The sequence below is a fragment of the Chenopodium quinoa genome, unplaced genomic scaffold (genome assembly GCF_001683475.1).
Source record: "Chenopodium quinoa cultivar QQ74 unplaced genomic scaffold, ASM168347v1, whole genome shotgun sequence".
Lineage (NCBI taxonomy): Eukaryota > Viridiplantae > Streptophyta > Magnoliopsida > Caryophyllales > Amaranthaceae > Chenopodium > Chenopodium quinoa.
Genome location: NW_018744878.1, coordinates 4149504 through 4176286, shown reverse-complemented (window position 1 = coordinate 4176286; position 26783 = coordinate 4149504). Strand labels below are relative to the sequence as shown.

Genomic DNA, 26783 nt, shown 5'->3' with positions numbered 1-26783 from the left:
AGTAATCATTTTTTAAAAGTTGGTATAGTGCTGGACTAGTGGAGACAAAGTTAGGCAGGGTGGATTTGAGACAGTTACAAAGTCTTACAACATAAGATCTATCCCGATCACTCATGTACGACATGAGCTTCTTTCACATCCTAGCCCTACACCACCTACCAAATCAAGTCCTATTGTTGCCTTAGGATGAGGCAAGTTCCAATCTGACCTGTCCCACTAACATCTCTAGCCCTAAGAGGAAAAAAACTGAAGCAATCATGACAATTAATATGAATTATCTTAAAAAATAATAATAATAATAATATGATTTATTAAGCATAACCTTGAAAATAACACACCATATAAACATTTAATAAATTTGCTAAATTGGTAATAATTTAAATTTAATGACAAAATTGCTCATCAATCATTGTCAAAATGATAAATATTTCTAATTTAACTCAAAATTTGTACACACACCCAAAAAATAAAATAAAAAAGCACACACATGGAGTAATATTGTAAGAAATAGAAATGAATATACCAAAATCAAAACAACCATAATCAATAATAACTCTCACCAACAACAATAATTAAAAAAATATTTATTACTCAGATTTTATGGATTTTGATAAAGTTAATTGAAAAAGTTTTAGACTATGTTCGTTTCACATAATCTTCATTTATCAAAACTTACCTTTTCAATTATTTTTAATTTTTTTTTATCTCGTACTAAATTCATTTTAACTTATTTTACCCAAAAAAAGGGTTATCTTTAACTTGAAAACACTAATCTTTCTTAAGTTGAATTTGTTGAATAGAACAAAGTCACAAACCCCTTGAGGCCTTGACGATATAATATCCAACATCAAATTTCAAGTATATTTTACACATTTTTCATTTACAAGTATTTATCCGTTATTACTCTAATTTCAAAATCTTACCTTTAATACAACTGACACGTTATAACTCGGATTTTCAAAATCGCACTTTTAAATAATAAAACAAGCAAAAGTGAGAAGAAACCCCTTAAAAAAGCAAAGTCATTGAATAGATCCAACCATAGTTGATATTGATAGGGTTAGATTTCAAAAATATTGTCAAAATTGAGTATTTGACGTATAGTCCGCCCCTCCCAATTTGAATTTTGCTCATTTACAATTTCAGACCGTTTGGTATTTCCCCCTTTCTCTCTCCTCTGAAAAAACAACATCATTCATCAAAATTACAACGTTTCTTTCATTCAAAAAAAATTATCCCCGTTTCTACTAAATCACATACTCATACCCAGATCTTTCTCTCTCCTATTCTTCAAATGCTACTTCCATTGATCGGTTTATCATCTTCTCGATCACCCATTTCAAGCTGAAGTTAACTTTGGTAATCTATCTCTTATTGTCTTGCTTTAAATTTCCGTTTTTTGTGATTTTTTGTGGGTTTTTTCTGGAATGTGAAGTTGGGTTTTTTTGGGTGTTTGATTTTCTGTGGTATTTGAATGTTTGGTGATGTGAAAATTTGAATTGGGTTTTTGAGATCTTTGTGATTTGATGGGGTTTTGGGGTTTTACGGATTAGGGTTTTTGATTGTTTAAGGGGTTTTTGCTTGAATGAAGATTTTTCTGGGTTTTGAAATGATTTTTGTGATGAAGGTATATCCTCATTTGGCAGAAGATAACCCTAATTTAGTCTCATCATTGAGGCTATTGTTTGGGGAGGTTAAGATATACAAGTACTTAGTTACACCCTAATGTTAGTTTTGTTGATACCTTCAAATTATATCTGAAGCTTGATTTTTTGTGTGGACTGTGAAGTTATGTTAATTTTCAATTTTTTTGTACATATAAATATAATTGGTCATGCTAATGCTGTGATTTCATATGATGATTGGGTGGAGTGAATTGCATTGTCATAATTAACCGATGATGTTTTTGTTGATTTTGTTTGTTGTTTTTGATATTTGACAAGTTTTAGGGAACGGAGGAAGTACTCGATTATAGGTTTTGGCTTTTCTGGGAGCATAATTTGGATAAGTTGGCATTGGATTTCAATTTTGTGCGAAGTTTAGTTATTTGGGTCTGCATGAACAAATTGCGGCCCTCTGAGTGACTTAAGGTTCTAAACATGGTGAGAGAACTTGCTTTGTTTCTGATTATATTTATGTATTGGTAATAACCAAGCTTTTAGTTCTTTTATCAGGCTGTTTGCTACTGCTATGATGACATTTTCCTTAATTGTGTTCGTCTTATTCGTTTTCTAGCCTTTCGGGTTGTTCTGTCTAAAAGAAGCTCCAACCATTGTCTAGGAAGACTGATAATGCCTTGGGGAACATTCCGTGGAGAGAATCGACATCGAGTTGGAATTGGGGTATGCAGTTTAGCCTGTTTTTTTGTTAATAATGGAAAGTGACAGGAAAATAGCTGCATCACTTCCGCCTCCGCCCCCATCAGCTCCTCCTGGCTCTTTGAATGGGGCCAAAAATGCCTTTTCTCAAGTCAGACCTATGCATGGGTATTCTTTCTCTAGTATTCATACACTTTGTGGTCTGTGTTAAGAGACGTAGTTTTTTAATTACTGTTTTTTTTTCCATCCTCTACTGCATAAGCTAAGCTATAATAACTTCTCTTGTGTACTAGGAGGACCAGTGGGCCTACGAGGCGATCAACAAGGGGGCAATGGACTCCTGAAGAGGTAACTTTGATTGTTTTTCTTTTATGCTTCATGATCTTTTGGGTATTTCCTTTTTGCATGTTATTCTCTCTCTAATTGTTGATACAACCAATTTGGGGTCTCCTTTCATTGGGGAAATGGTATTAAACTTATAAACATTAGAATTTGCTTTTAACTATCTTGAATTGTGACTCTTGCATATCATGTGACCGTAGCTTGTTTTACAAGACGATTATTTGTTCTCCACCATGTCAAATTATTTGCAAAAGTATGCAAGTGCATATTCCTTCCCCCTGTTGCTTTCTCTTTGTTGTGGATAGACTGATTCTTTAGAAGGATTTATACAAGCAAATTATAGGTAGAAAAAACTATACACAACAATATACAAGGGATATGATATGTTGCTACACTCGCAAGTCTGTATACAATCTGCCGTTTACACTTCATACCCTTCACATGGAGTTGGAGGAATGTGATATGGACTTATGGAGTATTGGGTTTTTCGATGAATGTGGTACCTATATTTGTTACCCTTTCACCAGCCCATTGACCTTTTGGAAGCCTAATCTCAACCAAGGAAAATTGTTCTTGAAGCTCGAAGGTGGTGCGGTTTAAAATTTAAAATCATTCCATAGACTTCGAACTGAATAACCAACATAGTTAATGCGGGTTCACTTCTTAATCAAATCCTATGCATACCCTGAAGGCCTGAACTATGTTTGAAAAGGCTCAAGGGTGCACTGAGGCAATAGGGGCCCCTAGAGCCTATATGCGAAGCACACACATGAGACTGTGAGAGGTTGCCCTCATGGAAGCGAGGCACTTCTGATGATTAACGAGTGTAAAACTAATGTAACCGCCAATTATAGCAATTTCTGGAGTTAAGGACAGAGAATATGGTGCCGAAGAGCCCGTATCAAAGAACAGTAAAAAGTTTTGCATGAAGAAAACAAAAGGCATTTCAATCAAGTTCTAAAATAGCAGCCAAGAGCTTCAGAGGGGTTCACTGAAAACATGTTGCACATGCCTTTCTAAGTATGCCTTTTATAAAACTGACCTGGAACAATTAATGTTTAGTTACAAATGAGTGGATATTTTATTTTTGCTTGGTGAAGCTGAAATTGTCTTTGTTTTGACCCTGCATTACCTTGTCTTCTTCTTCTTGGATGTGTGTCTTCTTAATGATAGGGCATTTCTCTTCTTACAGGATGAAATTTTGCGCAAGGCTGTTCAGCGCTTTAAAGGGAAAAATTGGAAGAAGATAGGTGTGTACCATCTCTAGTATTATATGCCCCGTATTGATGTATTTATCTGTAGCTACTTCATTTGTTTTATGTTTTCCTATATTTGCATATATTTCACTCCGTCCACCCCCATTGTTTACGCCATATTCCTTTTTGAAGTCCCAAATATGTCTATCATTGGTGCTGTCGTTGTTGTTTCTTCAGATTGATTTATCTCTAGAATCTGCTGAATAAATTACTAGTGTGCTCTTTTCCTGATGATTTCAATAAATGAATGTTATTGTTGCTTAAATTGTTTATTGATTATTGAAGTTATTAATCACGATTAAGTAATTTGCAGCTGAATGTTTCAAGGACAGAACTGATGTTCAGTGCCTGCACAGGTGGCAAAAGGTCCTCAACCCTGAGCTTATCAAGGGCCCTTGGTCTAAAGAGGTATATGAACTGTGTATAAAGTGTCAAGTCATATTCTTAGTATTAATCTAAACATATGTATATCATTTTATGCTGTTCAGGAGGATGAAGTTATTGTTCAATTAGTCAATAAATATGGGCCCAAAAAATGGTCCATAATTGCTCAACATCTTCCAGGACGTATAGGAAAACAATGCCGAGAACGGTATGAACCAAATTCTTTCTTTTTGTGGTTCAAATTTTCAATTTACTATTTTTTTGGTGCCTACTTTTCTGTATAAGGCTTCATTTTTAAATTTCTTAGTTTTAACTAGTGTTTGATTCTAGTGTTGCTGATTTTACATCTTGATAAGCTTACATTTGATGCCTTTCCAGCTAGATGCTAATGCTAGCATTTTAAACCGCTTATGCAGCAACAGTTTTAGCCCTTTATGATTATATATTATAAAACATGTCTTTAGTCAGCCAAATCATCAAATTAGTTTCTTCCTTGGTGACACAATTTTTTGACTGGGATACAAAGAAATTGTTTGTTTGTTTGTTTGTTTATTAATTAATTACTATTTTTTAGGTTTTAACTTATCCTGCTGGTATAAAATACCTATAAGCTTATTAGAATTTCTGTAGTCCCATTTGTACTAGTAAAAGTTTCCAATTTTTTTTGTTTCCTCTAGTTGTCCATTCTGTCATCTTTTCAAAAAAGTTACTACTGTTGAGACTTCAGTTTCTTCAAAGCTTATTATTTATTTATTTTGAACTCCCAAAATTCTGCAAAACAAATGGAATAAAATAAAATGAATAATTATAATAAAGGGACTGGAGAAATTATATAATTCTGACATTTTTGCTGCTGCTGATTCCAATCAATAGGTGGCATAATCATCTCAATCCTTCTATAAACAAAGAGGCATGGAATCAAGAAGAAGAACTAATTCTGATTCGTGCTCATCAGATTCATGGGAATAGGTGGGCAGAGCTAACAAAATATTTGCCAGGAAGGTGTGTTTGAACTTTGTTCTGGTTAATTCTTTTGCTCTAAATTGTCGATACTTGAAAACTTAATATAAATCCTCTATTTGCCCGTCCTATCTTTCCAGACAAGTCTTTCTCATGCACTCTGCTTGATAAGATTGCCAACTTGGCTTCATATATGTTAGCTGATGCTATTGTCCTTGAAGTTTCTCTATGCCTTTCGTTCTGAATTACTTAACCTTTTGGTGAATCAGGACAGACAATGCTATAAAAAATCACTGGAACAGCTCTGTGAAGAAAAAACTAGACTCTTATATTGCCTCGGGGCTCCTTGCTCAGTTCCAAGGTCTGCCATTAGTTGGCCATCAGAGTCAATCCATGCCTACAACTTCCCTGCTAGTACAACAGAGCAGTGGAGAAGGTAGTGTATTTAAAGAGGGAGCAGAGCTGGAGCAAAATTCAGAAAGTAGTCAAGTTGGTTGCTCTCAAAGTGCAAGTGACCTGTCTAATACTGCTTGTCAAACAAAGGAAGACTTCTTGTTGTCTGAAGAATCAGACCATGGAAAGTTGCAAAATGCTAGTCCAACTGCGTCATGTTCCGAGCAATATTATACAGAGGACATCACCTTTACCATTCCTGATTTACCTTATGAATTCAGCTGCTCATCTAAATACTTGGAAGATAATTTTTCAAGAGAACATGGGGTTTGTGCAACTGGGAATAGCAGCTTTGGTACTATTAGCTTGCCCAATGTTTCCTCTGTGGAGTTGGGCGCAGACTCATCCAATTTATCAGAAAATTATTATTTTGCTGATACAATGAGCGGCATGGTTCCTGGGCCTTCTCACCACCATTCTATCGATTATGATGCACTAGCTTCAGTCAGTAATGTGGCAGTGAATTCAGATACATCAGTACTGAGACAGAAAACCGAAGAAGACTGTTCTGAGCTCCTATTGGAGCAGGAAGGGGGAGATGGATGTCCTGTGAATATTACCAACTGCTCAGAAATTATTGATATGGATAGATTTAGAGATTATTTAAGTTTCCAAGCCATTTTTCAGCTTCCTGAAACAAGTGGACATGTAGCTTTGCAGCCAAATGGTCCATTAGAACCTTCAAACTGTGAACCTTCTAATCCTTGTGAGGAATTCAATCAAATAAGTGACAGCTTGGCCATATCTGAAGCGCAGAACATTGCCAATGTGGATGAGGGATTTTTTCCTGCATACAACAATTCTGGTTCTTCATTTTATGATCATATAAATGCAGGCTTGACAGAGCAAACGGAATTGAAGGAACCATCAAGATTAGTCCCTGTAAATACATTTAGTCCTGAAGCATCAGATGACCAGAAAACTGAGTCTAGTGCAGTTGAACGACCAGTAAATGCTACTTGCAAACTGGAAGCTGGAATTCTGTGTTACGAACCCCCTCGATTCCCATGTTTGGACATACCATTTTTTAGTTGTGATCTTGCTCAGCCTGGTAATGATGTCCATCAAGAATTTAGTCCTCTTGGCATCCGCCAAATGGTTATGTCTTCTATGAACAGTCTGACTCCCATATGGGACTCACCATCTAGAGATGGCAGTCCAGTTGCCGTGTTAAAAAGTGCTGCAAAAACGTTTGCATGTACACCATCCATCTTGAAGAAAAGACATCGTGACTTACTGTCACCTTTATCACCTTTTTCAGATAGGCGATGTGATAAGAAGACTGGGAGTAGTTCTAAGCAAGAGTTTTTGTGCACATCCAGGTTGACTAATGAGTTTTCTCGTTTGGATGTTATGTTCGACGAGGCTGATGATTCCAAGGAATCAGCATCCAATGATCAGAATAATCATGTGCCAATAGAAGATAAAGAAAATATATGTCCTGCTCTTGAAGGGGAATTAGAAGAGGCAAGTCATAACAATGCAGAATCAGGAGATAAAATAGAGGAAAACAAAAAGGACTTCAAGGATATGGAGAAGGAAGAAAATCTTGAACAAATTCTGGAGAAATCGGTCCACGAAGATTGTACTGCAGAAACGGTGAGGATCTCGTGTAGTATCCGTGTTGTTTTTTTCCTCTTTCATGCTATGGGCTATAGCCTATATTGTTTAGTCATTAGATGTGGAATGGTTTTGTTGTGTCCATTCCTTTACTGTTTAAAAGTTTATTGGCTGATGATTTAGTATTGGTTCCAACAGCCTAAAGGAGTACTTGTTGAACGCTACTTTAGTGATGCCCAATATACTTCTCTGGATGGAGCTGGACCTAAAACAGGCTCGGAGATAGGTGGCAAAACTGTAGAAGTTCACAGCGCGAAAATGACTTCCAAACAACAAGCAGCCATGCCAGAGTCAATGACTAGTAAAGCTAAATCTGTTGTAAGCCCGCCCTTATTTGTCCAAAAGAAGCAAAACATTGATTCTGACAGCCTTATTAATGAAGTTGGTGCTGAGAATTTAAACATGTGAGATTCTTCTGCTTTCTGTATGTTGAGATTTTCTATTATACTTCGTATATGTTTTCTGGAGTAGTACTAATATCTCCCAATGCTTGTTATCAATAATTTTAGATTTGGCGGAACACCTTTTAGACGAAGTATAGAATCTCCTTCAGCATGGAAGTCACCATGGTACTTTAGTTCTGTGGTTGCTTGCTCGAGGTTTGAAGCAGAAGCAATGATTGAGGTATGGTGTGTATATATATATCTTTTTTTTTTCCTGTTCTTGTGTTCAATATCTGTCAAGTAAATAATGCTAATAAATCACCTTTTTATGCTTTTTTCTGTACTCAGGATATAGGGATTTTCATGAGTCCAGGAGATAGAAGCTATGATGCGTTGGGGTTGATGAAACAAATAAATGAGCAGAGTGCAGAGGCATATGCAGATGCCCGGGAAGTTCTAGGAAGTGAAACTCCCGAAAGCATTTTGAGGCAAAGATGCTTGAAAAGTCAGAATCTGGAGGACCAGAGTAACAAGTTCGCTGACAGTCAGCTTGACAGCCGCTTACGTATGGCATCAAATGTCTCGGTGTGTCTGCATGTTCCTTTTCCAAAAAATCTTATTCATATATTGCCTGTTATATAGATTGTTTTGCTATACATGATTTTCATTTACACAGAAGATAAAGTTGAAGAGAATAGAAACAAAGTATACTTAATCAAGCTATGCTATTCCCTTCATTTCCATTAGCTGTATATGCTTGTAAACATACTTGCCTGCTTGAAAAATCACTGTGCTTGAGAATGTACTTGTTGCCTGCTTAGCTTCATTTTTACTAGTCAGAAACTAGCGAAGTGTTTGCCATCTATCTAAAAAGATTTGCTAACCAAATAATTGCCTGTGATATTCCAGTCGGAGCGGCGGGTTCTTGATTTCAGTGAATGTGGGACACCAGCAAAGGCAGCGGAGAAGGGGAAAAGTGTTACAGCTGCAAGCTTATCAAGCCCGTCTTGTTTGCTGAAAAGTTACAGATAGTATCAACTTTGAGCAGAGCTGTTTAGAGCAGAGCTAGTACATAATGTTGTTCGTAAAATGTATTATTTCTTGCTGTAATACATATTTATTTTGAATGATGCAATTATTTGATTCAGTATACTTTTAATTGCATAAATTTTTTGGTTCTTCTGAACAGCTCTTCATACAAATATTCCCTGTTTCTGACTTAAACATTTATTTGAAGTAGGATCCCTCAACATACAGGGTTCCATAGTTGAATTATTATCCTTACATTTTATTATTCCCTGGTTATCAGACGCCACAATGCAAGGGTTCGCCCAAGTTTTTCCGAGTTTGTTTAGGTTAGTGGAAAATTAACTTGTGTCATTAGACGATAAGTAAATTAAAAGCATTGAGCTTACAGTTATTGGAAATAAGTAGCTTAGCCATTTAAAACACATATGCATGAAAGTTTAAGCTTATTGGGAAAATGTCAAAATACCAATACTTACACGGTTACACCTGAATGTTTATACAAGGTCGATAAAAGGGGGGGGGGGGGGGGGGGAAAGAAATAAGCAAAAAAAAAAAAAAAAAAAAAAAAGAGAGCAGCTGTATATTTATATCATCTGAAGCTTGACCTGGTGAGAGTGTATTTCCGATCAGCATCAGTTGTCCTTCGGTATGTTAAAGAACTAGTTGATTGCCGAAGCTATCAGGACTGCGCTGGAAGCAACACTCAGCAGACGATAAATAGTGTGACGTTTTATGAAAAACGTGTGACAGCAGCGTGCATGGCATCTGCAAGGTGAGGGATAGTCTTTGAACTTAATCCTGCCATGCTAATCCTCCTGCCAATAAGAAGGTTGGTGTTATTTGAATTTCTTGTAACAATGTATATTTGTGACAACAAAATTTACTAATTAAAATTTACTGTCAAGATGTGCATGTTCTTGTTCTATAATTATCTATACACATGTTATAATTGTAGATTAACGCAACGCATACTTTGAAACACACTTACAGAAAAAACACATTGTCTTAACAGCTTGCACATAGGTCATTAGGATGAAGTTTGAGTTGGGACAAAATTTTAGTTTCAGTCATATGCAGGTAATGGGTTATTAACTTAGGATTCAGCCAGTCCGAATCCATTCAAGTTGGTATACCACAACTCACATTACTTTTCAGGTCAGTTTTGATTGTGTCATATAGATTGGGCCATTTTTTTTAGATAGATATACTTAACAAAAACTTCAGAACAGAGATGTGCAGATGGCATTAACCAAAGAAAACTTCAGAACAGAGACTGAAGAACTATCTGCATCTCACAGATAAGTTGTGTTTCACAAGCTCAAGTATACAGGATTATTTACCGTGAAATAAGCCTAGCAATAACACAGTTTTTTCTTGCAACAAGTCTAGACTTATAAAGGGAATGCTAGCTAGTGGTGCAACGCAGGTAGAGAAGCTATATTAGTTTATTGCTTACCCATCGGATGTCATATAAATGTGGTACTCTTTAGTCATGATAGTGACTTGCTCCTTATTTAATCCGGTGAAAGTGAACATCCCAATCTGCTTGATTATATGACTCCAGTCACCTGGTGTACCTGTTTACAAAAGAAAGGGGAGCCAAGAAGAAAAAACCTTCACTTCCACACACGTATAATACGAACCAACAGGATGTACAAAAGAAGTGGCAACACAAATAAAAAAATTTCATGGGAGAAAGTTGACCTCGAGCACGCAAAGCATCAAAGAGTTTCTGCCTCATGCTAATTATACGATCAGCCATTGCCTTCAACTCGACAGTCCATTCACCAAACAGATTCCTTCAATATAGTGAAGTTCCATTTATGAATAGAAGATTGGTTTGATAGCAAAAACAAGCATCCCTTAATAATGAATCAACCTTTACCTGTCTCTGAGAATAGTAGCCACAATGGATGCACCGTGAATGGGAGGATTTGAAAACATGGGCCTAATTACCAATTTAAGTTGACTCTCTACCTTGCTTGCCACATCAGCTGTTTTGCAGACCTATCAAATTGATTCAAAAAGGTAAAAAAAAAGTGCATTCAACCAAGAGAAACAAAGGTCTGATAAGCAAGAGAAAGTAGAAATTGACGACCACAAACTTGCAAGAAGGAAAAAATAAAAATAAATGATGCGCTCTTACAATGCTTAAAGCACCAACACGCTCTCCATAGAGGCCCATGTTCTTAGCATAACTCTGAGCTAAAAGGCATTCACCACCATCAGCCACGAACATTCTAACAGGTTTTGCATCTGTGTCTAAGCTTCCACTTGCAAATCCCTGAAAATAATCTTTAGAATAAGCAAAGAAGAAATATCTAAATTGTCACCAGCCTTACAATACTTAACTATTCTGATCATAGCAATACATTATTAATAAACAAGCACACCCTAGCTGATGTACCTGGTAAGCACTGTCAAAAAAAGGTAACAACCCTTTTGATCTCATCAATTGCCTGATCTTTTGCCATTGTTGAATTGTTGGGTCAACGCCAGTTGGATTGTGCGCACATGCATGAAGCAGCACAATAGCTCCTGAGGGAGCTGAACCAAGGTCTTCTAAGAGGCCTGGTGTTCATGGACAGTTATATGCCAGTTATGCAACTGCACAAATTTGGTTGGGGCAAAACGCAAGATGCACATATACTTGAATAGATGATTTCCTACCATGAAAATGTAGTCCACGTGTAGCTGGATCATAATAACGGTAAGTCTTGACAGATAAGCCAGCCAGTGTAAATATCTTCGGATGATTACCCCATGTTGGCTGGGGAATATATATTGTCCTCTGCAAAACAATGCAAAGTTTAAACACAAATAATCAACAAAATATTATAACAAAAAATAGTGTATACTTTTTAAAAGGGGAGGTTACCTCATGATAATGTTTCGCCAAAAATTCACCTCCCACCCTCAACGAGCCTGTACCAGATAAACACTGGACAGTAGTAACTCTATTCTCTCTAATAGCAGGGCTGTGGCCAAGAAAAGAAAACAATTACTTATAAGTGACTCATTATTATGGGCTCAACAAAATTTATCAGTTCAAGGGATTCACTAGTTTCACAGGCATAACAGCATTTACGAATTATAGTATATGCATTATCATTCAATCGTGTTTGGCAATCATATTCCCCATCAAATGCTAACAAAATCAAGATAATTACCTGTCTTCACCAAACATCAATTTAGCACTCAGTTTATTGAATTCTGCAAGCCCGGTGATTGGGAGGTATTCTTTAACTCGAGACCTATTCAAAATCAAACACATATATTGCTCATTTTTCTTTCCCAATTATAGATCCAACTTATACTTGCACTAATTAATAGACTTGCCTGTCATTAATGAGTTGCTGCTCAGCTCGTCTCACTACATTTAAAACCAGAGGTTTACCTTCCTGAAATAAGGCACAGGTATGATAATCCATTGCAACAGGAAACTAGTTTTTAAAACCTCAAAACCCATCAGAATTAACTACTTGTATATGTATAACTAGCTTCGCCGTGGAAGAACATTAGTACTACGTATTTGTTACACTCACTTCTATAACTACAATATCTTGAATAAGGCATCTCTAAAACAGAAGGTCGATAGAATAAGAAAGAAAAGCTTACCTCAATTCGATAAGCACCAACACCTAGATTCAATTTAACAGGACTTGGATCCTTGTTATATGCAACAGTTACCTGTTAAAATGGATAGTTAAGCCCAAAACAAGTGAGTTGCACGAATCAAACAAAAAAAATTTCATGGTCTAAACCTGAGACAACATTTCATGGTCTAAACCTGAGACAACCTTAATCTGTCTAACACATAGCGAACCGACCTAACAATGGAGCATATATACACACTATCTATACATGGCGACTTTAAAAAATTAGTGTTACAATATCTGTAAAAATCACAGTAGCCAGCCAAATTTGGAAATGCAATATGCTAACTACTTATTCTATGTGTTATCCACTACATCCTTTCAACAACAAGGGGCCTATAAAATGCACACATAACTTCTCAATTCAAACAACTATTCATAAGCCATTAAGCCAGCATTCAATATCTGGTTCCAGTCACCCCTTTGTTCGGAATTAATAGTCACGTTGACGTTGTAATTTGAACTAGTAACGCGACAACTATACCAGGACAGATTGAAAGAATAATCCACACGACACACAGATAAAATATAACATCATCTCCAATCAAAAGCAGAACATATGAAACATAAACCTCATCAACCAACAATAAACAAGCCTAATCAAAATAACTAAAACAAACCCATTAATCATACACAAACAAATTCATCAATTCTTCAGAAAATACATGATTCTACAACAATTTAATATTGACCCATCAAAGAAAAAGGTCAAAAGATAGAAATTTACCCCAAGAATTGGATCTTCAGGAGCTTTAACAACATGGGAAAACACAGAATTAGAATTCCCATCAAACCCAGATGTAATTGATGCATATAATCCTCCATTTTCAGATGATTCAATTGTTTTCACCTCCAAATGTCTTGCTAGAGTGCTCAATCTTCGATTTGCTGCATCTGATACACCTAATTCATGCTCCATTTTTACAAATTCAATCAAAATTTTCTCTTTTTAATTTTTTTATTTTTCCCTGATTTTTTTTGAGATGGGTTTATTTGGAGTGTAAAATGGAGGAAGAAGAGAAAATTGTTACGTGCAAGGTCTAAGAGAAGATCTAAGCATGGGCCCCACATTTGATGAAAAAGTGACACGTGGAATTTGGCACTTTTTCGAGGTAAGAATTACAGATGAAAGCCTTATCTTTTTCTTATTTTTGTCGTTAATTGAAATTAGACAACAAATTACTTTGTTCGTACTCGAGTTTATCTAGATTTGGACGTGTACTCTTCAAGTACTAATAGATAGAATAGATGACAAACGAATTGTAGTTTTAAATTTAGTAAGTTGTTTTTTTAGTAAGTGGTCCAAATTACAACATTTGATATTAATGCACTATAGGTATGTTATAATTTGCTAAACTAAGTTGAATTGAACTGAATTGAACATTATTTTTTTAGGAGATTTCATACGAAAATTGATTGATTGGTGATATGTTGATGAAGTAATGCATCAATATAATCTTATTTTTCAATTTCAAATTAAGGGTGCCTAAACAATGTGGGTTATTATCCTTATAGATATCAATACTTGTAATGGATCAATAAGAGTAAGTAATGAATTGCGATTGCTTTAAGAGCTAGTTAAAGCGAAATTCATAAATAGTGTAAAAGTCAAACTGTTGCAACTATTAAAAAACGGAGGAAGTATATAAAATACTTGTCAATGTCAGTATGTCACCACATATCTTGACACGCTCGCTTAATTCTTTTACGTCGTGTACCTAATTAAGCTTTGATCTTTAAAAACTTATAAAAATTAATAACTAAAAAAATTGATCAAAGTCATAATGAACATACGATTCATAAATCTTGAATCATAAAACAAATCAAAAGAGGTTCCAACAATTAACATCGACATCTACTTAATCCCATCTTCAACACGATACATAATTCTATGCCATATGCCATGGCCTTAATTTAACAATTTATTGATGCTAAGAAGTAACACAACTATTTGTGAATTAAAAAAACATAATAATTGACATAAATTATACGATATGATGCACATTGATGCATATATGTTGGACGATATAATGATCAACCCTTGCAAAGATAAGCATCAATATCCTTAGCCATGGCAAGCATAAAATCGATGTACACGGTTGCTTCAGGAGCATCTTTATTCATCTTCTCGTACACAAAGCTCCACTTGATAATGCAACCCTTATTGTCACCCTTTGGAATTGCTTGCATCGTCGAGTAAAAGGTTTTGTAATAGTTCTCCATGATATAACCTTCATGATAACTATGTGTCACTGACTTGTTTTGTTCATCTATCTGGTCTACCCTTGTCTTGATGGATGCACATTCACCAATATTATCTGCAACGACGACAAATAATCAATTAAGACTCTAATTTAGAATACGCGCCTTATATATAGGTTCATTTGTTATTAAAAAAATCATCTGTCTTATTTTACTTGTCCCATTTTAAAATCAGACAAGAAAAACGAATGGATGGAGTAACTAGCTAGATGTGTACTGTGTACTTACTGATAAGATAATCTCCGGTCAAGACAGCACCAGCCTTATGCCACTCTCCATGATTCAGCACAGTTTTTTGAACTTTACTTGGGCACATTTTTTTGCACCAAGTATATTTTGTGAGCCCAAACATCAAAGAACTTTTCAGCTTGACATTTGAGCTCAATTTGCCCTCCTACCCTGTGAAGCTGAGCCATTATATTGCTGTAAATCTAGCTATGTTGTTTCGAGAGCTCGATCAAGTGTATGTACTGGATGTTTAACAAGAAAGGAACAGGGTGCTTTATATAGAAGTGTTGGTGGCTTAATCACTCAAGTTTTATTGCACAATAATATGCATAACTACTGTAAACCACTCCTTTAATTTGGTGATTATTCCCCATTATTGATTAAAACAATTGCAAAAATTCCTTATTAGGGCATCTTATTACATGGTCCACTTTCATAGATTAAGTCTAATTTGTTTAGCAAGACCATATCTTAATTATTTAATTACTCAGTATATATATTATATATGTAGTGATTGAGGAATATATGTAACCATATTTATTTGATGTGTCTAGCTTAATTATTAGTTGGTACTTAATTAGGTAGTGATCAAGAGGTGTTGCATTGTAAAATGGAATTTTGTGTTTGAATATAAAAATGAAGATCAAAATATTTCACGTCTCCGCTTTAATCAAGATCTAGCCACAATTATTCAAATTATAGTAAAGTTGATTCCATATATCACTACATTTTAATCAAATGCAAATTTATTAGGATATGCTGATTTGGTCTTGATGATTAGCTTAAATTAATTAATTATTGTGATTATTATTTTAAAAGTAGACCATCTTCAATGCCCTAATTCATACTTTGGAATTTCAACTTTTAAAGCAACAATAATGGGGAATCTCAAAGTTATTAAAGGAATGGTTCATAGTAATCCTTAGCAATTATAGAGAGTACAATAACTTAGTTTTGTCTATAATAATGTAACACTACTTTGGCTATTTAAGCCATTAGCTTCTTGGCCAGTTTCAAGTACACGAACAAGCTCGAAACATCAGAGCCTTGCTTAGCTTATTCTAGTGTACTTACTGAAGAGAAAAATGGCTCAGCTTCACAGAAATGAAGGGCAAATAGAGCTTAATTGTGAAGCTGAAAAATTCTTTGATATTTGGGCTCATAAAATGTACCTTATTTCAAATATGAGCCCTGATAAAATTCAGAAATCTGTGTTAAATGAAGGAGAGTGGGATAAGGTTGGTGCTGTCATCACTGGGAGTTATGTTATCAGTAAGTATGCCTGTGTCTTTGCCAAATAAAGTCACCCCTTTCAATAATAATCCCTCCAATAATGATATTTATTTTCTACTTTTAAATGTCAAGGTTTAACTTTTTTAGCCCGGTTTATTTAGTTTTATACTTGTACATAAATAGATTTTATTTTGTCTGATCAAGTTAGAATTGTTCGTTTTAGTATTTATTGTCAAAATATATAATTTTATAACTTTTTATTTATTTTCCACATTAGATAATTAATTCATTAATTTATATTCGTTGTCAAATACTATGTAATTGAATATACTTAATTAGGTATATGTTTTAATTTTTAATTTTTATTATTATTGCAGATGAAACTGGTGAACGAGCAACCCTAAAGGCAAGAATTGATGAGATAGACGAAAAGAATATGACCGTGAAATATAGTTATCATGATGGGTTCATCATGGTGAGCTACTACAAGAGCTTCACCGCCACAATGCAAGCAACTCCGAAGAGTGGTAATAAGGGTTGCACTGTCAAGTGGTGCTTCGAATATGAGAAGATGAATGATGATGCACCTAATGCTAATATTTACCTTGAGTTCATGCTTTCCATGGCAAATGATATGGATGCTCATCTATGTAGGATTTGATCATATATATATATATATATATATATATATATATATATATATATATATATATATATATATATATATACGGGGAGGTTCCGCTAAAAACAGAGCTTATGGTAAAAACTAAAAACAAGCAATCTTAGCCATTCATTAGTAGCACAAAAGATCAGACGGTTCTAAAGTCCTAAGATCATTCCAACCTTACATATAATCAATTCAACCGTTTTAAAGGTTTTTTTTTTTTTTTTTTTTTTTTTTTTTTTTTTTTTTTTTACAAAGGCAACATTTTAAAAGTCACTACATGCTAAAATAAGGTAACTTTATCTAAATTGACGATATTTACATAGAGTCACTATATATAAAAATAACGTAACTATATACAAAAATAGGGTAGCTATATCAATTTTTACAATATTTACATTAAGGTCACTATATACAAAAATAGGGTAACTATTTCAATTTTGACCAAATTTACATAGAGGTCACTATATACAAAAATAGGGTAACTATAACAATTTTTACAACATTTACATTAAGGTCACTATATACAAAAATAAAGTAACTATATCGACTGAGTTTTTGACACCATTTACATAAATGTCACTATATACAAAAATAAAGGTCACTATATATAAAAATAAGGTGACTGAAACAAAATTTACAACATTTCCATAATTCTAAGGTCATTATATCGAAAATAGGCAACTATATATTAACTTCGGGTAATTATGTACATCACCATCTATGATTGCAGATTCTTGCCTATGAATCACAATGTTCTTATCCTTATTTGCCTTCACTTTCTTCACTTTAAGACCTTCATTTTTATCCAACTTTCTCTTCTTAGCTGACAAAACAATAGCATGTGAAGAAGAAGACTCATTCCCCTTCTTTCCTTCCATCACAGTTGACAAAGGTATAGCATTATCAATAGTAGAAGGTTTCTTTTTCTTAGTGATAGCTTTCTTTTTCAATCCTTTTTCAATACAAGCATCTTTATCTCTGTTAGTATCATCATCAATCATTTTGCTTCAACCATCAATATGCTCTTCATCTTCATCATCGAGATGGATACATGCTAAGCAAATCAGCTAAATAAGAATAAGCATACCAAAAACACACAAGCATATAATTATATATACAATTATCTTCATTTTCATCTAGCAAACAACTAATAACTAAAAAATAATAATCATTGTCATGATTTGACCTTTTTCAGTTACATAGGGAACTAATAATATAGTAACTTTTATATTAATATAGGGACCTACATCCTATAGTATTAGGAGACTATCATAATAGAAGCAACTAGTATATTAACAGGTGTTACTAGTTAGTATTGCTCAAAAATTAACATCATATAATTCAAAAAATTGAATATTAAGGTTAATAATCCAAAAATCAAACATTCATCATACCTCCTGTATCTTTCAATTTAACTCCTCCTGTTAAGCTACGAAGGCCTCTTCTTTTTTTAAAAGTCACACCACCTCTAGTTCTCACCATAGGAATATAATCTAATCCAAATCGAATGAAAATCCTTGTTGCACCCTGTAACAAGACATACGAAAAGATAAACAAAAGAAACCAAAGTAGTTGCCTCTTTTTATAGCATAGTGACCTTTTTTTTAAACAAAACTTCAAAAAAAAACATAGTCCAACACCCCTCCAAAACCGGACACATGAAACATAATCACCATCTGGTACAACTAAGCTAGCAACGTACAAGCTAGGAAACAACCAAAGCCAAAACAAACAAAGGCAAACAACAAGACAACAAAACACCACAACAACAAACAAAGCAACACAAATAAGCAAAGACAGGTTGTAAGAGAGGAACACAACAACATCAAGGAACATCAATGCAGGACCAGAGAACAGCCAAGCATAACAGCAACCCACAACAATAGCAAGCTGAAAAACAAGTAGCCAGCAGGAGGCAGAAGAAACAAAGCTTCACAGAACAACACAAACAGCCTTGCAGCAGAGAGCAGCAAACAGAAGCAAGTCAGCTCCTAGGCAAACACAGCAAGCAGCACAAAGTAGCACAATATAACACAACAAACCCGTGTCAAACCCAAACAAACCAGCATGCAGAAGAAAACAGAGATCACATAGGGCTATACATACACAGACACACACACACACAAATCGCATTTTAGCTATTCGCACCCCAAACAACCATTAATTTGAAATCAAAATCCGCAAAAATTAGCTAAAATCAGACCCTAAATTCGAACACTAAATCTCTGAAATTCGAAATCTAAAATTGAACTATATATCCGCAAAAATAAGCAAAAATCGAACCCTACATTTGCAATAATCGAACTAAAAAAAAAAAATCAAACTCCATGCAAAATTCTTAAAATCAAATCAAAAAAATCGAACTCAGGAGCAGCAAACAGAAGCAAGTCAGCTCCTAGGCAAATACAACAAGCAGCACAAAGTAGCACAACAACACATCTAACCCCTGTCAAACCCAAACAAACCAGCACGCAGCATGAATAGAGATCACATAGGGCTATACATACACAAACACACACACATAAATCGCATTTTAGCTATTCGCATCCCAAACCGCCATTAATTTGAAATCAAAATCTGAAAAAATTAGCTAAAATCAAACCCTAAATTCGAACACTAAATCTCTGAAATTCGAAATCTAAAATCGAACTATAGATCCGCAAAAATAAGCAAATTGCAAAAATCGAACTCAAAAAAATCAAACTCCATGCGAAACTCTTAAAATCAAATCAGAAAAATCGAACTCATGCAAAATTCATGAAAATCGAATAGAAAAAACGCAAATATCAAATCACAAAAATCGCTGAAAATTCGTGAAAAAACAAACAAATTGTCGAATATAATCATACCTGAATTGTGATATCTAGAGTTTTTTCGCCAAAATTTGCTCTTAACACAGTAGAGAGAGTAACAGGGAAGCTGGTTGAAGAGAGATAAAGTACGAAAGAGGAGAGAATAAAGAGGAGAGAGAAAATAACGTGAAAATTAAGGAGGAGAGAGAAATTCACTAATGTCTGAAACAAGAGGAAAGAAATTCAGTAATGTCTGAAAAATAAGAGGAAAGAAATCTCAGCTATACAATTTGATGAACGGCTCAGATTAAAAGTTTTCAGTTTTTATTTTAACACTTGTTTTTACATGATCCTATTCCTATATATATATATATATATATATATATATATATATATATATATATATATACAGTGGCGGACCCAGGAATTTCCGACTGGTGAGTCACAATCGATAACCAAATATGTAAAATTTTTTTTTTACCAAAATTCCTAAGAAAAATTATTTACAAAGATCATCCAAATAGAAAATTGACAAGATTACAATACTAACTTATAATTAACAAGCTTAAAATTGACCTAAAATAATAATCACAATAATTAACAAACTAATTTATTTATTTAATTTTTTTTTTAAGAAACTTAATAATTTTTTTGGGCCCTGGTGAGTCATTTGATCTACCAGGCACAAAGGCAGGTCCGCCGCTATATATATATATATATCACTTCTGTTACATGTCATGCATGCAGTTATGCTCATTCTATAAATAAATGTCTTGCTTTACATAGCATAATTTCATCAATAGGATCGTGTTGTGTCAAATCGTATATATCAAAAATCATTGATGAATATTGTAACAGTATTTTTATGTAATATATATCCCGTGTGTTTGTACGTTGTCTTATAATTTATAAAAAAAATTGGCCTACTACAAATTTATAATAATCTTATATACTGGATCTATGCAATTATGCAATAATAGAGTGATTTAATTATACCAATATTCATAATTGACTTTGGCTTTTGTCAACTTCTATAGTCATTTTTTACAGTGTAATTTAGCTTATACAGTGGATATTGTTATAATAGCATACACATCAGGCCTGTTCTCATTGAATGAAATGAGCTGAACTGAACTACACTTATTAGAGTTGAACTGAACAGAATATTTTATGAGAGAAGGAAATTAGGAGCTGAACGGAACTGAACTTATTAGAGTTGAACTGAACTGAAAATAATCTGATGAGAACAGACCCATAGTGACGTACTAACAAAAAAAAAGTGTATGTGAGACCTAACATCTTTATTCTAATTTGTACTTCAATGTATTATAGCATAATCCTTAACATCAGTTTTTTTTTTTTTTTTTTTTTTTTATTATTATTATTATTATTATTATTATTTTTTTTTTTTTACAATATCAGAAGTTAATGATATAGATTGTAAAGCATAATTCCACTCCCCATTAATTATTAGCTCAAATTTGGTAACTTTGTTAGGGCATAATTTGGAAATAAGGTGTGGTTCGCAAGCCCAAACTTCAAAGATCTTATCTACATCACATTTGAGATCAACTTGGCCTTCAATTCTTTAAAGCTGAGCCGTTTTTCCTCTCTCAAAACAAAACTACTGATAATTGAGCAAGGTTATGAAGTCGATCTCGAGGTCATCATTGTATTGTGGTGAAGGTTAAACGTGCGGGTGCTTTAAATAGTGTTGGATTCTCAAAGATAAAAAGATGTATTGTGTTGCATCACTTTCACTCGCCATAACCTACTAAATGCTTGGGAATAGCAACATTTAGAAACATTTTTGAATTGTCTCCTTAGATGACAACATTTTTCATTTGTTGTCTTTGTAAAAAGTGTTGCCTTATGTATCATTTTACCTTGGTTTTCAAAATTGTTGCCTTTGAATAAAAATGTGTTGTCTTATGAATAGACAACGGGGGCATATACTACGCCTCATATTTGTTGCCTTTGCTATAAGGCAACACTTTTTTTATATTAGGCAATGGTTTTTCACTGTTACCTTTGCTTTATTTTGTTGTAGTGACGTTATGGTTTTAGAACATATATACACTAATAAGTAAAAGTAAGGTGAATGTACGTGTTACTTACTGATGAGATATGTCCAGTTAATGACAGCACCAACCAACCTTATTCCACTCCCCATCAACCAGCTCAACTTTGGCAATTTTGTTAGGGCTTATTTTGGAAATAAGGTGAGCATTGCTAGCCCAAACATCAAAGAATTTGTCTGGATGACACTTGAGCTCAACTTGATCTGAGCCATTTCTACCCCTAGAACACTACTACTAGACTCTTAGTGAACAAGTTTCTAATATCTCAAGGGTCGAGTTGATCGTTGATGGAAGGTAAGTGAGAGCAAGGGTGCCTTATATAATAGAAAAAAGCTAAGGGGTCGGTCAATATTCCATTGCTTTGAACGGTTGAACCACTCCTTTTGATCAAATTGTAAATTCATTCTCCATTATTTCTTCGAAAGAAAAATTCTAGCTGCATTATCAAGAAGATAGAAATCTGCTCTTAGACCCTACATTGGCTATGGCTATATACGTTGATGCACGGATAAAATGTATAAGCAGGACCAAAGACCCAACTTGATCATGTTGTAGGTGTTGGAATAATAAAAACTTTGAATTATTGGGCCCCAATTTATTCGCTCAATTTATTTTTCACTAAAAAAATTAACCACCTAGTTGGGCCTCAATTTATTTTTTCGCTTAAAAAATGAGTTAGGAGAGATGAAAATCGAGTGAGTAATGAGAAAAGGGAGGGAAAAGAAGAGAGAAGGTAAAAAGTGGGGGCCCACATGATGTCATAAGATAGTTGGGAGGCAAATAGGTGGGAATTTTTGATGTTTTATAAAAGAGTAGGTGGTAATTTTTAAAAAAATTAATAGCAGGTGGTAATTGCTAAAATTGAAAGAATAGTAGGTAATCATCAAATTTTCCATTATTTAATGTATGTAATATTTTTTTTTTAATTCATCAGAAACAAAAGTTTGGAGGCAACGATTTACATTATTGTATGTAGTTAAGGAACAACTACTTTGTAAGGAGGACTAAACTCTAAATTCATGTCTAACTCCGGCTGTAATGTTGTCAATGGCCTTGTTTGGCAAATGGTTGTTGGCGGTTGGCTGTTGGCTGGTTCACTTGGCTTGTTTGACCAGCTGGAATGTTTCGCTGTTTATAATGGCTTTTAAAATTGGCTGTTTATAAAAAGTGTTTGGTAAATTAATTGGTGGTTGTTGGCTGTTTATTAGATAATTTGTGGGCCAACAAGCCAAAAGCCAACAAAAAAAGCTACTCAAAGCAGTTTTTTCATTTTGGCTTAAAAGCCAGCTTTTTTGTTGATTAAAAAGCCAATTTACCAAACACATTTTTTGGCTGTTTGACCACCTAAAAAAGCCAAAAGCTAACCAAAAATCCATTAAAAAGCCAATTACCAAACATGACCAATATATTACTAGCTCCAGTGGCGGATCCAGGATTTTCGAACTTATGAGTCACCATCAATAATTGATCACTTGTTTCAATCCAAAAATTATATAAAAATATTATATTTCACCAAAATGATTTCAATCCAAAAATAGGATATAAAAATACATACTACAAAGCTATTACATTAAACTAACTTTATGATTTTTACTTAAAAACAAGAATTATTTTTTTTTAAAAAAGTTTAATAACTTAAGAGACCGGTTATTAAATATAACAGGTCTCTTTAATGAAATATGAAAGCAGCGCAAAAAGTTATTATGACTGACAAAAAGAGACTTGTTATCTAGATAACAGGTCTCTAATGATGTGGTGTCAATAGCAGAAACAAAGAGACCACCTATGTGATATTTTAATAGGCGGTCTCTTTGATGTTAAAAAACTGACAGTGAGCTAATCTCAAATAAGGAGAAACAAAGAGACCGCCTTTTCTTTTTTTTCTTTTTTTTTTTTTTTTTTTTTTTGCTGGTGAGTTACGTGACTCACTGTGCACGTTAATAGATCCGCCCCTGACTAGCTCCCTTCATCTCAATACTTTTTTTGCCTTAGTAGAGTTGGGTTTTCTTTTAGGACTTTTTGTTTAAAACTGTGAGAAAGTACCGAATAAAAAAAATTATAATAAACTTCATTTATTTTAAGGGACTAATAAATTACTTAATAAAGGTGAAAATAAATGTTGTAAAAAAAAAACTACCTAAGAAAAGATAAAACGTTGTAAAATACTACCTATATTGGATTTCCACCATTGATCGATCTCAAAACACTCTCGAAACTACTGCGCGCATTCCCAAAACTAACACAACTTGTTTAAAATTGCCTCAACCTGTCAATCCCAAAACCATCATCCCGAAGCACTAATTATAATCTACCCTCACCAACTCGAAATATCCTCCAACCACCCCGAAAATAACTTTACCACCTTGAAAACCAACTATCACGGTGGTTTTGGGGGTGTTTTAAGGTGGATAAACATCGTCAAATTAAGTCAACGACTGAAATTTGATCAAAGTTAGTATCTTACAACATTTTACCTTTTATTAGGTAGTTTTTTTACAATATTTTTTTATTAACTAGTTTTTCAAAAAATTTAGATTTTATTTGGTAGTTTCTCACAAAAAGTCCTTTAATTTCTTTTATTGTTGGGTGGAATAATTAATACTCCCATTTTTAGTCTATTTGACCATTTTTTTACTATTCATATACTAACATTAGCTGTATCTTTTGAGTAATATATGAAAATCTGTCAGTACATGTAAAATGTTCTTAATCACATATTAATGTGAAGTTTGATTATATTGAGTTTTTTTTTAATAATTTTATTATTAAGGTAAATCATATTTAAAGATGATCAAACTCATGCATTAGCATGTGTCTCAAATTCAATTGTGTTAATTATTATTAAATGAAGTAAGAGAAAAAAAAATGTAACTAAAAGTAGCTTTTTTGATTGATGAAATAACCTTAGAATTAAAATCAACGTAACGTTACATTCCAATGAAATACAACAACAATAATATAGAAGCAATAGTACATAGAATTTTCACTTAACTTAGCCAAATATAGCATGGCTTGCCCATTTATTTCTAGTAAGGCAGCTAGACCATGCAAAAGCACGGAAGCATGCATGCATAATGGCTTATATATCATCAAGCGCTGCAAAGATGAGCATCGATTTCTTTTGCAATATCGAATGTTAAATCGATATGCATATTTGGTTCAGGAACACCTTCATTCAGCTTCTCATATTCAAAGCTAAACTTCATAATACAGCCCTTGCCTTCGGCCTCGTCCTTTGGTGTTACTTGTACGCTGGTCGTGAAGCTCTTGTAGTAGCTTTGCAGGATATGTCCATCAACAACTCTGTACCTCAACGATTTGTTCTCTTAATCCAGCACCTCCACTCTTGTCTTTGCCGAAATTAAGTGGCCTCACCGTTATTATCTAAAATGGCAAATTCATATAAAGTATTAAAATTGTTAAGATTTTTCAATCAATATGTATATACCATCAAAATTCATAAATATATATATATATATATATATATATATATATATATATATATATATATATATATATATATATATATATATATATATATATAGGGGAGGGATCCGGTGAGAATAGGTCATATGTGAGAATTCATACTTATATGAGAACTGATTTAAAATTTAGAACATGTGAATAAAAATTTAGAACATGCGAGTTAAAATTTAGAACATGTGACTCAAATTAAAATTTTGAACATATGAGTAATAATTTAGAACATTTGTGTGAGTAATATGTTTAGAACATCTGATTTAAGAATTAGAACAAGAGATTAAAAATTTATAAAATTTGCTTTATGAAATTTTAAACATATGAGTAAAATTTAGACATATGACTTAAGATTATGAACATGTGAATAAAAATTTAGAACAAATTGGTATAGAATATAGAAAGTGTGAGTAAATAATTTAGAACATACGAGTAAAAAAATAGAACATACAATTTAAAATCTGGAACATATAATTAAAAATCTTAAAACACACGTTTTAAAATTTAGAACATACAAGTTAAAATTTTGGAACAAGTTATTTAAAATTTATGACATCGAACTTAACTAATTTATGGTTTAGAACATGTAAGTACTAAATTAGAACATTTGATTTAATTTAGAATACCTAAGGAAAAGTTTAGAACATCAGATTTAAAATTTAGAACATGCGAGTAAAAATTTAGAACATAAAGAGTGTTCTCACATAAGAAAAATTCTCACGAGAGTCTTTCCCTACATATATATATATATATATATATATATAATGTATTTAATAAGTGAAATAAAAAACATCTTAAATAGACACCTAATATATATATAAAATCAAGGTTTAAATTGATTTTTTATTTTATTTTTTTTTATTTTTGCAAAAATATACTTACTACCTCCGGTCCAAATTACTCGCAACTTTGGGGTACTATTTGTGAGATATAAAATATTCCAAAGTTGCGAGTTATTTGGACCGGAGGTAGTATATGACTGGGTGCCCAAAATTGAAACTAATACTAGGCGGTTCTAGCTTTCCAAGGTTGTCTAGTTCTAAATTTTTTGGTCATTTTGAATTTCAGGAATCGGTTCCAACTGGTTTTGAGTTTGATTCTCAAAAACTGTGATCGAATACGTACATAGACACCTAGTTATGCTCACCCCTATCTAAAAACAATGACAATAAGCAAATACGATGTGTTAAGATTAAAGTACTAATTAATACTTATGAGATAAGTCCAATTACATACAGCACCAACCTTATCCCACTCCCCCTCAACAAGCTCAACTTTGGCAACTTTGTTAGGGGTTATTTTTGAAATAAGGTGTGCTTTGCTAGCCCAAACTTCAAAGAACTTGTCGGCGTGACATTTGAGTTCAATTTGGCTTTCAATCCTTTGAAGTTGAGCCATTTCTTCCTCTCTTGAACCCCACTAATAATTAATATTATTCAGAAATTTTAAGTGTCGTCGGAGGTTATGCAAGAGCAAGGGTGCCTTATATAAGTAGAATGAATTTCCCTTTTTAATAAGAATATCAAGGTTAATATTCCATCACTTTGAATTGAACCACTCCTTTAAAGTTATTGAAGATTCATATATTCTCCATTATTGAGAAGGGCATCAATAGTCGTGCTTGCGTTTAAACCATATAATA

General features: G+C 33.6%; 4 protein-coding genes, 1 long non-coding RNA gene and 1 pseudogene across 6 annotated transcripts; 2 read left to right on the top strand and 4 right to left on the bottom strand.

The window, feature by feature from the left end:
• The first annotated feature begins 910 nt into the window (after positions 1 to 910).
• On the top strand, positions 911 to 9272 carry LOC110705615 (transcription factor MYB3R-1-like). 2 transcript variants are annotated; one of them, XM_021883517.1, is made up of 13 exons: positions 911 to 1359; positions 1950 to 2102; positions 2236 to 2486; positions 2612 to 2666; positions 3853 to 3910; positions 4230 to 4324; positions 4405 to 4508; positions 5174 to 5302; positions 5530 to 7312; positions 7472 to 7737; positions 7843 to 7957; positions 8065 to 8301; positions 8626 to 9272. In XM_021883517.1, exons 3-13 carry the CDS (start codon positions 2374 to 2376, stop codon positions 8746 to 8748), a joined length of 3078 nt encoding a protein of 1025 aa, XP_021739209.1. In that variant the 5' UTR covers positions 911 to 1359; positions 1950 to 2102; positions 2236 to 2373; the 3' UTR covers positions 8749 to 9272. The 2 variants fall into 2 exon arrangements, with proteins under 2 accessions (XP_021739209.1, XP_021739208.1); XM_021883516.1 differs by having other exon boundaries at positions 1944 to 2102.
• Positions 9172 to 13507, bottom strand: LOC110705616 (aspartate aminotransferase, cytoplasmic-like). The gene is made up of 12 exons (XM_021883518.1): positions 13129 to 13507; positions 12364 to 12435; positions 12085 to 12146; positions 11916 to 11999; positions 11624 to 11723; positions 11416 to 11536; positions 11153 to 11316; positions 10892 to 11029; positions 10631 to 10752; positions 10450 to 10544; positions 10202 to 10322; positions 9172 to 9560 (listed from the first exon to the last, which is right to left on the bottom strand). The coding sequence occupies exons 1-12, from the start codon at positions 13318 to 13320 to the stop codon at positions 9476 to 9478; spliced, it is 1356 nt and encodes a 451-aa protein (XP_021739210.1). The 5' UTR covers positions 13321 to 13507; the 3' UTR covers positions 9172 to 9475.
• Positions 13508 to 14170: 663 nt separating this feature from the next.
• On the bottom strand, positions 14171 to 15176 carry LOC110705324 (annotated as a pseudogene).
• Positions 15177 to 15807: 631 nt separating this feature from the next.
• On the top strand, positions 15808 to 16800 carry LOC110705323 (MLP-like protein 34). The gene is made up of 2 exons (XM_021883156.1): positions 15808 to 16163; positions 16502 to 16800. Exons 1-2 carry the CDS (start codon positions 15977 to 15979, stop codon positions 16783 to 16785), a joined length of 471 nt encoding a protein of 156 aa, XP_021738848.1. The 5' UTR covers positions 15808 to 15976; the 3' UTR covers positions 16786 to 16800.
• Positions 16801 to 16999: 199 nt separating this feature from the next.
• LOC110705614 lies at positions 17000 to 19939 on the bottom strand. Its single transcript, XR_002508109.1, has 2 exons — positions 18186 to 19939; positions 17000 to 17845 (listed from the first exon to the last, which is right to left on the bottom strand). It is a non-coding gene; the product is annotated as an uncharacterized LOC110705614 (long non-coding RNA).
• Positions 19940 to 24809: 4870 nt separating this feature from the next.
• On the bottom strand, positions 24810 to 26608 carry LOC110705322 (MLP-like protein 43). The gene is made up of 2 exons (XM_021883155.1): positions 26378 to 26608; positions 24810 to 25048 (listed from the first exon to the last, which is right to left on the bottom strand). Exons 1-2 carry the CDS (start codon positions 26537 to 26539, stop codon positions 24959 to 24961), a joined length of 252 nt encoding a protein of 83 aa, XP_021738847.1. The 5' UTR covers positions 26540 to 26608; the 3' UTR covers positions 24810 to 24958.
• Between the last annotated feature and the right edge of the window lie 175 nt (positions 26609 to 26783).

Excerpts from the sequence above, each read along its gene's own strand:
- LOC110705615 (XM_021883517.1), top strand. The coding sequence starts at position 2,374 with ATGGAAAGTGACAGGAAAATAGCTGCATCACTTCCGCCTCCGCCCCCA. Across the intron at positions 2,667-3,852 it reads GGCAATGGACTCCTGAAGAG|GATGAAATTTTGCGCAAGGC; the intron begins GTAACTTTGATT and ends CTCTTCTTACAG. Across the intron at positions 7,958-8,064 it reads AAGCAGAAGCAATGATTGAG|GATATAGGGATTTTCATGAG; the intron begins GTATGGTGTGTA and ends TTCTGTACTCAG.
- LOC110705323 (XM_021883156.1), top strand. The coding sequence starts at position 15,977 with ATGGCTCAGCTTCACAGAAATGAAGGGCAAATAGAGCTTAATTGTGAA. Across the intron at positions 16,164-16,501 it reads CACTGGGAGTTATGTTATCA|ATGAAACTGGTGAACGAGCA; the intron begins GTAAGTATGCCT and ends TTATTATTGCAG.
- LOC110705616 (XM_021883518.1), bottom strand. The coding sequence starts at position 13,320 with ATGGAGCATGAATTAGGTGTATCAGATGCAGCAAATCGAAGATTGAGC. Across the intron at positions 12,436-13,128 it reads CTGAAGATCCAATTCTTGGG|GTAACTGTTGCATATAACAA; the intron begins GTAAATTTCTAT and ends CCATTTTAACAG. Across the intron at positions 12,147-12,363 it reads TTGGTGCTTATCGAATTGAG|GAAGGTAAACCTCTGGTTTT; the intron begins GTAAGCTTTTCT and ends GCCTTATTTCAG.
- LOC110705322 (XM_021883155.1), bottom strand. The coding sequence starts at position 26,539 with ATGGCTCAACTTCAAAGGATTGAAAGCCAAATTGAACTCAAATGTCAC. Across the intron at positions 25,049-26,377 it reads AGTGGGATAAGGTTGGTGCT|ATAATAACGGTGAGGCCACT; the intron begins GTATGTAATTGG and ends TTGCCATTTTAG.